Source organism: Schistocerca nitens, chromosome 1 (genome assembly GCF_023898315.1).
Source record: "Schistocerca nitens isolate TAMUIC-IGC-003100 chromosome 1, iqSchNite1.1, whole genome shotgun sequence".
Lineage (NCBI taxonomy): Eukaryota > Metazoa > Arthropoda > Insecta > Orthoptera > Acrididae > Schistocerca > Schistocerca nitens.
In genome coordinates this window covers 695,387,344-695,399,254 of record NC_064614.1, presented here as the reverse complement: position 1 = coordinate 695,399,254, position 11,911 = coordinate 695,387,344, and the positions used below count along the sequence as shown (strand labels likewise).

General features: G+C 40.0%; 1 protein-coding gene across 5 annotated transcripts in view; it reads right to left on the bottom strand.

Annotated features, from left to right (window-relative positions):
* Nucleotides 1-3,579: 3,579 nt before the first annotated feature.
* LOC126259559 (histone deacetylase 6) overlaps nt 3,580-11,911 on the bottom strand; it is a 339,218-nt gene continuing 330,886 nt past the window's right edge. For all 5 annotated transcript variants that reach the window (XM_049956465.1, XM_049956456.1, XM_049956474.1 and 2 more), the window contains one exon: nt 3,580-3,869. In XM_049956465.1, coding sequence (XP_049812422.1) covers nt 3,795-3,869 — 75 coding nt within the window. In that variant the 3' untranslated portion in view covers nt 3,580-3,794. The remainder of the gene's footprint in view (nt 3,870-11,911) is intronic.

The window sequence follows — 11,911 nt, the reverse complement described above, 5'->3', positions numbered from 1 at the left end:
CATCAACTCCAGAAGTATCAGTGTAAGTTCATAATAAATGCATCCCATAGGTGAGATTATTAAAATCCTAATGGTAAACTGCCAAAGCATTCGCAAGAAAGTGCCAGAGTTTGAAGCACTTCCAAAAAGCAGTGATGCTCATGTAATACTAGGCACAGAAAGCTTGTTGAAACATGGAATTGATAGGAGGGAGATTTTTGTGGAACATTTGAGTGCATATCGAAAGGATACGGAAATGGGAAATGGAGGTGATGTATTTGTCGCAACAGACAAGAAACTCAAATCCACCGAGAACTTGAAGCTGCATGTGAGAGTGTTTGGGCAAGACCCAGTATCATTGGGGGGCATAAAATGGTAACTGGGTCCTTCCATCGCCCACCAGACACATCTCCTGATGTAACCGAAAACTTGAGGGACAATCGCAGATCACTTATAAGTAAGTTTCCTACCATACTGTAATCATCGGTGGAAACTTTAATTGTCCAGCAATTAACCGTGAAAAATTACAGTTTTGTTAGTGGCGGGTGTGGAACAGTACGAAATGCCGTCTCTGATAACTACCTACAACAGATTGTTCAGAACCGCACTCATGATGGAAATATATTGGATCTAATGGCAACAAATAGATCTGATCTCATTGAGGATTTCAATATCAAAACTGGTATCAGTGACCATGAAAAGGTTGTGGCAACAATGGTTCCCAAAGTACACACAACAACTAAAGCAAGTGGAATATATGTTCACTAAACTAGATAAAATAATCAGTAGTGTCATATCTCAATGAGGAATTTGAAACTTTCAGCATAGAAGAGAAGCATGCACAGGAACTATGGCTCAAGCTCAAAAGAACAGTTGACCATGCACAGGATAGGTATGTCCCAAGCAGAACAGTTCATAATGGGAGGGAACTTCCATGGTATACTTCTGAAGAAACAGAAATTATTGCACAGGTGTAAAACAAAATGTAGGGCTATAGACAGAGAGATGCTGAATGCAACACATTTGGCTGTCAATAGGGCATCTGTGATGCCTTCAATGCATACCATAGAGGGATATTGTCAAATGATTTTTCACAAAACCCAAAGAAACTCTGGTCGTATGTAAAGGTTGTTAGTGGCACCAAAGTTAGTGTCCAGACCCTAGAGAATGAGACAGGAACTGAAATTGAGAATACCAAAGCAAAAGCTGAAATGCTTAACTCTGTTTTCAAATGTTCTTTTACAAAGGAAAACACAGAATTAACCCAATTTAATCCTTGTACCACTAAAAAGATGAGTGAAATAATATCAGCGTCACTGGTGCTGAGAAACAGCTGAAATCGTTAAAATTGAACAAAACTCCAGCTATCTTTCCAAATGGAAGGACAATGTCTTGCCACTGCACTATCTCGCTCGGTGCCTTGACAGCCATCCAATCAATCAGCACAAAGCAAAATGTTGAATTTAAATGAGCTATCTGATTTACTTGAAATCTGGACATATAACCCCTTAATGCCGGAATAAATTTCTAGATGAAACATGAAAATCAAAAATCTTTGAGATTTAGAGGTACCTGAAACACTCAGGAGAATGCAGCACCTGTCAGAAGCATTGGTAGCTTCATGAAGAACCTACTGGCACTGGCGTTCAAAAACATTTACCCTTCCACTTATTAGTACAGCTTTCGTATGATGTGAATTCCTGACATTCAGCATTCTGGGGTTAATCCAAGGCCCCTGTCTTCTACGGCAAACAAATTTACATTGGCACATCCTACAGAGATCATTATGGCAGCTCTGAGTTTAGGATACTTGAGGGCTGAGGCATTCCCCTACTTGGGGACCCCAGATTCTCCACACCCAAAACAAGCTATTTCTGGAAAAGTTCTCTGGGGAAAGACAACCTTGGAACCCCGCACTGTACGATATGGGACACATTTTGTTTGGTTTCTCTGCTGAGGCTTGTCCAGCAAGGTTACCTTGATAGTATGTACATTAATCAAGGGCACAATGCTCAGCTTCACTGAGATGCTCAAATCCTTGTTCACAGCACTAGAGGTGACTACGTAATCCCATCTGCAGAACGGAAGCCCACCTACCTCTTTCCATCTATTCCGATCTTCTCTTAAATGGTGAACTTCGACTGTCCACGACAGTAAAGCCAACAAAACATACGTCCAAACACAGTAGCAACAAGCAGAGGAGGAAGGGGGAGGGACATACCAATAAGGATAACTACACAGTTTTCTTATTAGGTGGGTGCATACGTTGGTAGGATTTCTATTTTGCACATTGGTATTCTGGTTGCTATGGGTTTATTTCTTGATTGTCATTTTGTTTTTGCAGTCGATTGTTGCTATTTGAGTTTACATATTGTCATTTTGAGGTAGGTAGTGGAGCTGGAGACACGAGAAAATGGAGGGCCAAGTGGAGAAATAGGAACATTTCCAACATTTTCTTCTCTTTGAATTCAATAGGGGATGACAGCAGCGGATGCAGCCAGAAACATTTGTACTGTGTATGAGGATTATGCCACTGGACAGAGCACAGCAAGAAAATGGTTTTCTCATTTAAAGGAGGATCATTTTGACATTGTGACCCCTCTACATTCAGAAAGACCTTCGAGGTTTGATGAAGATCATTTAAATGTATTAATCCACAATGATCTACAGAAGCATGTTCGAAAACTGGCAAATGCGATGAACTGCGATCATTCCATTATCGTACGACATTTGCATGCAGTGGGGAAGGTTCAAAAATCAAGTGTATGAATGTTTTATGCTAAAGCATAAAAACTCATGGGTAGTCATAAGTGCATCTCTGCTTGCTCGTCACCAACTGGTTTGTGAACAACACTGAGCATTCCTATCCTGTACCATTACTGGTGACGAGAAATGGTTTATTTGTGCTAATGTAGGGAAAAGAAAGGAATGGTTGAGCCCAACTCCCTGTACAAAGACAGACCTGTGCACAACCACAAAAGATAATGTCATGCAGCTGGTGGAACAGCGACAGTGTGGTGTACTACGAATTTCTCCCCCAAGGTGTAGAAGTTATTCCGCACCTATCTTATTTACCTGGTCTTGCACCCTCAGATTTTATCTTTCCTAATCTCTATCGATCAACCTTCAAGGAACTTCTTTTCCGGATGTGCTCTGAACAAGGCCTGATGAGTAATTTGCCTCAAAACCATATGGTTTCTACAGTCAAAGAATCGAAAAGTTACCCCTGCATTGGCAGACTATTGTAAATAGTCAACTGTTGTGTCTATTAAACTTATGAGAAAATGCTATGAACCTATGAGCCAACTCAATACTTTTGTCAGGAATGGGACATTTGTAGGTAATCTTCAGAAGTTGCCTTATTTGTTGATATCCAAAATTCGGAATGTAGAAGCTTCCTACTGTGGTGCCATTTGCAACAACAAATAACTCCTTACTAGTATTCTCAGACTGAATGAAATACAATATTCAGAATTACTACCATGTTCCTCTTTGACTTCAGCTAATACTAAAATTTGTCTCGATTTGGAAGGGAACTTAAGGATGTAATAATTAACACAGAGAGAGCATCATTCTTAATTTTGTATTAAGAATGGCAGGTACATATTCTCAAGTACAAAAAGGCTGTACATTCCAAAATAGAGTATTACAAGGAAAAATAATACATTTGCACACTATAAAAAAGCAAATAGGTCTTTGTCTTCTGTTAATACATAGAACCATCTTAAAAGTATCTTTTATCAGTCATTATTACGTTAAAAGTAAAAAGCAGTTTTGTTAAAGCTATGAAAACTGCATATACCCATCTTTACGTCTTAATCGTTATATGACCACGGCATTTCAGTTCCAAACTTGCTGCGGTGAACTGCATTTTTGGCACTGTACAGAACCTGAAACACAAAGACTTACATTTAGAGTACCTTCCCACAGTTCTAGGCTAACTATTTAAACCAACTGTTTACTAAAAAGCAAGCATAAATCAAGTATTATTCCATTTGCAGTTTCTATTCAAGACAGAATTGAAAAACCTGCAGACAGGATTGATTTAAAAAATTATATATAAAAAACAATGAAACTACAGTTTTGATATACTGTACTTACCCAAGTGTAAGACGGCCCCTTTTTTAAGAGGTTCCTTGAGAAAAATTTATTTTTTAGCATACATTGACTGATCAAAATTACAAACTTTTGCTGATGTAAGGGATCTGTCTAAAAAGTTAATATTACACCTATTCTAAATTTCTGCCATTTATTGAGTCTACAGGTTGATAATACAAGGAGAAATAAAATAAATGAAAGGAAATTGTTTACATTAATTTTTGTCTTCACTGCTTTTTTTGTTTATTTACCCTGTTGTCTGTGGTATCACTATTTTTAATCACCACCACCACCAACAACAACAACAACATCATCCAAACAGGACAGCTATGAAATGTATATCTCCATTGTCACAAATATTTGGCTGTTTCTTCCGAATATGTTGCGATTTCTGAGGTGGTGGTTATGATGGGACCTGAGAACAGTTATTTTCTACTGGACACACAGCAGATTTCTTTTCTATACTGATGCGAGAATGTTACAACGTCTCCTGCTTCCAAGCATGCAGTCTGTGTGCCACTCTCTCATTGACTGTGTAGAACCAGCAGCTTGAGCTGACACACCCCCAATTGTTCCCATCACACTGCACAGTAAGCATTGACAACACTGCTGCGTGAAACACCTAAGTACGCCACTGACCCCCAATACACTTTTAGCGTCTCTTACAAAAATGTACGCTATCATTGAGTATTTATACAATTTTAAGGACAACTTGATTCTGAGTACAAATGGATGCAGGAAAACCGCAGTTCAAACATGGTAGATGTTCATAAAAAGCCAAAGTGTGACAAATTTCTGGCTGCTCAACACTCATTGCAGTTCTCAGCCAAGCTGGGTCACTGCTCCCTTGAACTTTCCATTGTACTGGAGTTGAGCAACAATGAACATGGGCGGCAATATCTTCTAGGGTGCAGGTCATATGTAACAACAGCAACTAATACAGAAATATATGATCGCAATCACTATTCAGTCCAATTCTTGAACTTCCGCTCATCTTCCAATCTTGTGATGTCTGTCTGTGCTCTCTCCATAACAGGTCTTTACGCTGTACTTTATTATCGTGACAACAATTACAGTCCATTTTAAAGATTTATTTCATTTATTGGACATTTCATTCTGGATTAATTTTCCTTCTCTTTTCATCTGAATGTCTTCTTCTTGTTCTAAGCCTGATTAAAAGCTGGTAACGATTTTCTCCAGTATTCTAATGTGTGTACAGCAACCAAATTTCTCATCTGCAAAGCACTTCATAAATTATTACCTTCCCATAACCAAATAAGACACTGACTTGGGTTTGGAATCAAGTAATTGTTTTTTAGGATTAGATTTTTGCCTGTGATTGTTATCTTTAATTAAAAAGCCACATAAATGTATGTATACGATATCCATACATGTAAGACAGCTTTTACTGCAAATCTGTTGAAGACAACAAAAGGTTGTGAGTTGATAGAATTTAATATTATTTCCTCCTGTGTTTCACGAAACTGTCAATTTTTAAGCATAGCGTCAGACTATTGTAGTGGCTAGTTCATTGTTTCTCGCAATCTCTTGCACTAGCACTATGAGCCAAATATCACGTGTTTGTTCGAGCAAGACTGATACTGTATAGAGTGCTTTGGAGTATCGTGTATATCGGGAAATCTCAAGCCTATTCGAAGGCAAGTATTGTGTGATATGCCCTACCCTTGAGGATTGTCCAAAATAAATTTGTACAGAACCTCAATAGCCAAAGCTTCATCATTTAACGTGAGACGGCCCCTATATTAATCTATTGAACAATATAAAAACATTGACCTCAGCAACAATAGCTTTATCTTCAATTGTAAGACCACTCGATATTTTCTGAATGATGAATTTGGGAAAAAACCTCATCTTACAATCGGGTAAAACAGTATATGTCAGTTAAAATTTCTGTTAAACAGAAAAACAATAAAGGACATTTAAAACTTTGAATTCACGTGATGTTTTTTATGGAAAATTGCTCTCATCTCTGATTAGTTGCAAAATAATTAAAAATTTGTACAACTGTATACTCTACATTCATTCAGACTCATTCCAATCAGAAATTGTTGCCATTCCACTATTGCTAGCATTCTGCAATCATTTGCTACACACTGTCAGAGATAACAACTCAAGAAACTTCCTGGCAGATTAAAACTGTGTGCCCGACCGAGACTTGAGGCAAAGGTCCCGAGTTCGAGTCTCGGTCGGGCACACAGTTTTAATCTGCCAGGAAGTTTCATATCAGCGCACACTCCGCTGCAGAGTGAAAATCTCATTCTGGGAACAACTCAAGAGTTTGAAAATTAATTTTGGAAGAAATACTTTATACATACAGGAACAAAAGGTAATGTAATGATGATGATGATATTAAAAAATCAGTGAAATGTGTGTACTTATACTTATCAGGACACAATAATAATGTAAATGATTTAAGAAAAGGCAATAGTTATGATTTTAGAAACAAAAGACTTTGTATTTGAATACTTTTATATGTAAAGTTGAATTACTCCATCATTCCTCATGCGACATCATACTATCTGTCCTTACTTTTAGTACATTTTTCAGTTTCCTGTTATTTACTTTTTCAGCTACCAATATCCCCACCCCTTCCATTTGTATTACATTTGCAATAACTGCTTTATATTAGAAAATTAGATTAGATTAGATTAATTATTCATTCCATAGACCCGTAAAAGAGAGAATCCTCCTGGGTGTGGAACATGGGAACCTTCATTACAACAAAATTGTTACTTAGTCCAAATGAACATTCTAGCATCTTACTACATGTACTACTAATGCTCCCAATTACATCACATTTGCAATCACTGCTTTACATTAATAAATGGCAACCTTCACTACAACAGAATAATGCTTAGTGCAGATCAACATTCCAGCATCTTACAAAATGTGACAGTTGTATCTCGTTATTTTTTCACTAATGGTAATACGGTTAAATACATATTACGAGACTCTCTTATATTTTACAAGTATTGTGTGTTCTGCATTATATGACCCTCATTGGAGTACTTTACTAATGAATGCACTTCTATATTGTTTCAGAACATAATTTCCTGTAGCCCCTATGTTTGTTTATGCAATTAGCGCTATGTCTTTTGTCCATTGTCGAGCCTCAAATATAAAATGCCTTAAATTTTCAGCAAACAGATTCAATCTAGATGTTCCGTAGAACTGCAATTCAAATAGGAGACATGGTTTGTTTAACCTTTCATTTATCATTTTTATTTATTTTATTTTATTTATTTTTAATTTGGTGCATATTTCTAAAGCTTGCACACACAAATTTTTGGTTTCATTTGCTACTGTCGGGCGCCAGTGTTCTTCCATGAGACTCCTTAGTATAATTATGGATTATACATTCAATAGAATAGAACCCAACGAGGATGAGTCAGCTGAAATCTGTGCTTACTTGAAGTGTGCTTCGACTTTTGCAGCTGAAATCTGTTGCAAATGGGTGTGCTGGGAGAACTATTAAATGAATTTACCTATGATGTTCAAACTACTCACAATATTATGTAATCTCACAAATGCTGTTTCCTTTCCATGAAAGTTTCTTGGATCATGTGCATCCAGTTCAATGTGTGTGGCGGTACAATGTACAGGACAGCAATGAAGGGAAAGAGTCCAGAATAAAACATCCATCAATGCGCAGTTCCCTTCCAAACATGTATAAAGTGCTGTCAGAAACTGACAAGGATCTGAGCCAGTGTAATATACTTACGCAGTTGGTAAGCCATATACACTATGTGATCAAAAGCATAGGGACACCCCCAGAAACATACATTTTTCATATTATGTGCCTTGTGCTGCCACCTACTGCCAGGTACTCCATATCAGTGACCACAGTAGTCACTAGACATCGTGAGAGAGCAGAATGGGGCACTCCACAGTATTCATAGACTTCAAATGTGGTCAGATGATTGGGTGTCACTTGCATCATAAGTCTGTGTGCGAGATTTCCACACCCCTAAACATCCCTAGGTCCACTGTTTTCTATGTGATACTGAAGTGGAAACATGAAGGGCCACGTACAGCACAAAAGCGTACAAGCCCACCTCGTCTGTTGACTGACAGGGTCCACTGACAGTTGAAGAAGGTAGTAATATGTAATAGGCATACCATCACACAGGAATTGCAAACTGCATTAGGATCCACTGCAAGTACTATGACAGGTTGGCTGGAGGTGAGTAATCTTGGATTTCATTGTCGAGTAGCTGCTCATAAGCCACACATCACGCCAGTCAATGCCAAACTTCGCCTCGCTTGGTTTAAGGAGCTTAAACATTGGATGCTTGAACAGTGGAAAAATGTTGTGTGGAGTGACAAATCACAGCACGCAATGGGGCAACCCGATGGCAGGGTGTGGGTATGGCGATTGCCCAGTGAACATCATCTGCCAGCAGTAATATTCGGAGGCGGAGGTATTATGGTGTGGTTGTGTTTTTCATGGAGGAGGCTTGCACCCATTGTTGTTTTGCATGGCACAATCACAGCAGAGGCCAACATTGATGCTTTAAGCACCTTCTTGCTTCCCACTGCTGAAGAGCAATACGGGGATGGCGACTGCATCTTTCAACACTATTGAGCGCCTGTTCATTTGTGCACGGCCTATGGCAGAGTGGTTGCACGATAAAAACATCCTGTAATGGACTGGCCTGCACAGAGTCCTGACTTGAATCCCATAGAACACCTTTGGGATGTTTTGGAACGCCAACTTCGTGCCAGGCCTCACCGACTGACATCGACACCTCTCCTCAGTGCAGCACTCCACGAAGAATAAACTCCCATTCCCAAAGATACCTTCCAGCTCCTGACTGAATATAAGCCTGTGACAGTGGAAGCTGTCATCCTAGGGCTAAGGGTGGGCCAACACCATATTGAATTCCAGCATTACTGATGGAGGGCACCATGAACTTGTAAGTCACTTTCAGCCAGGTGTCCAGATACTTTTGATCACATAGTGTACATCACATGTCAGGCCAAAGAAAATGAGGTGGTGGAGAGGTTCATTAGCCGTTGGCAGTTAAAACATGCAGTGAATAATTGCAGCAAGTGTCAGAAAGGGGAACTATGTGCACTCAGTGTACATGCCTGAGGTGTCATAATAAAGAGGCCATGTCAACAGCAGTTGAGGTCACAATGTGCAACCAGCTGCTGACCAGCTGATGCCGAAACAAGCAATGCCTGAGGCCATACTTGGATCCTTCTCACAACTGTTTGGGAAGGTGAACCCAAAGAGCCCCGTCCCTGGTATTATGACTAACCTCACAATGTGTAGCATTGTCTTTGTAAATAACCATGGGATGCTAGTTTTGAGTTACATGGAAGAACTGGATCAGAAACCAGTATCTGTTAAAGCAGAAACCAGTACAATTTGCACACAGAAGGAGACACACTATCCAACTGCTACAGAGGACTCCAAAAACACATATGTCAGACTTCAAAATATACCTATGATACACTAGTGGCCATTAAAATTGCTACACCAAGAAGAAATGCAGATGAGAAACGGGTATTCATTGGACAAATATATTATACTAGAACTGACATGTGATTACATTTTCACGCAATTTGGGTGCATAGATCCTGAGGAATCAGTACCCAGAACAACCACCTCTGGCCGTAAAAACAGCCTTGATACACCTGGGCATTGAGTCAAACAGAGCTTGGATGGCGTGTACAAGTACAGCTGCCCATGCAGCTTCTACACGATACCACAGTTCATCAAGAGTAGTGACTGGCAGATTGTGTGACGAGCCAGTTGCCCGGCCACCATTGACCAGACGTTTTCAATTGGTGAGAGATCTGGAGGAAGTGCTGGCCAGGGCAGCAGTCGAGGATTTTCTTTATCCAGAAAGGCCCGTACAGGACTTGCAACATGCGGTCGTGCATTATCCTGCTGAAATGTATGGTTTCACAGGATCGAATGAAGGGTAGAGGCATGGGTCGTAACACATCTGAAATGTAACATCCACTGTTCAAAATTCCATCAATGCGAACAAGAGGTGACCGAGACGTGTAACCAGTGGCACCTCATACCATCACGCCGGGTGATATGCCAGTAAGGCGATGACGAATACACGCTTCGAATGTGCATTCACCACGATGGTGCCAAACATGGATGCGACCATCATGATGCTGTAAGCAGAACCTGGATTCATCCGAAAAAATTACATTTTGCCATTCGTGTACCCAGGTTCATCCTTGAGTACACCATCACAGGCGCTCCTGTCTGTGATGCAGTGTCAAGGGTAACCGCAACCATGGACTCCGAGCTGATAGTCCATGCTGCTGCAAACGTCGTCAAACTGTTCGTGCAGATGGTTGTTGTCTTGCAAACATCCCCATCTGTTGATTCAGGGATCGAGACGTGGCTGCGTGATCCGTTACAGTCATGCGGATAAGATGCCTCTCTTCTCAACTGCTAGTGATACGAGGCCGTGGGATCCAGCACAGCGTTCCGTATTACCCTCCTGAACCCACCGATTCCATATTCTGCTAACAGTCATCGGATCTCGACCAACGCTAACAGCAATATTGCGATACGATAAACCGCAATTGCAATACGCTACAATCCGACCTTTATCAAAGTCGGAAACGTGATGGTACGCATTTCTCCTCCTTACACGACACATCACAACAGCGTTTCACCAAGCAACACCGGTCAACTGCTGTTTGAGTATGAGAAATCGGTTGGAAACTTTCCTCATGTCAGCATGTTATAGGTGTCGCCACCGGTGCCAGCCTTGTGTAAATGCTCTGAAAAGCTAATCATTTGCATATCACAGCATCTTCTTCCAGTTGGTTAAATTTCGCGTCTGTAGCACGTCATCTTTGTGGTGTAGCAATTTTAATGGCCAGTAGTGTAGATTGGTGATACCTTGCAAAAATGCTCATAAAATGGCACCAGATCTTGAAGTACTATTTAAGGGGAGTTGGAACACCCTATCCCGACAACGTTAAATTTAGTGACTTGGCTTCCCTGTATTTCAGGAACCACTGTAGCCACTGACATGGAACTTTTACAGGACATTAAACTTTATATTGTGAGTCTACTGAACTACAATAATTGCATTTCAGCCACTGCTTTCAAAAATACAATTTTTTAATTACACGGTCAAAATTTTGTGTACTTTTTTCGTATGTTATCCTAAATATTTTTAATTATATATAACATTAGGTTCTTTTAAAAAATGGCTCTGAGCACTATGGGACTCAACTGCTGAGGTCATTAGTCCCCTAGAACTTAGAACTAGTTAAACCTAACTAACCTAAGGACATCACAAACATCCATGCCCGAGGCAGGATTCGAACCTGCGACCGTAGCGGTCTTGCGGTTCCAGACTGCAGCGCCTTTAACCGCACGGCCACTTCGGCCGGCAGGTTCTTTTAGTTCAGTAGACTCAGTATATGTATGTTGTTGCTCCCTGAAAATTTGAATACTCTACTCATAGTGGTTTGTGAGATTTAGGGAAAATGCAACAGAAAATGTAAATTTTCAGGAACGGCTTCTAAAGTTTCAAAAAACTGTAACTCAATATGCTTAATTTTTTTATTTTTAGTCACTCAGAAGCATCCTGCACCATACTACACATCATCCTCTTGATTTTTTTCCAAGTTTTTCCTTCTTTTCTTCGTTCTGGACTCCTTAGTGGCCAAATGTGCTGCATACTCTGCTTCATCATTGCGAACATTGTCCATCCATTCAAGTTCTGTGATGCAGTTTGCTCCAGGATTAATTCCCATATGCTGTAGCACTTTCACCCTACCAATGTTGCCATCATTAAAAGCAATAACAGCATCACTGACCCCC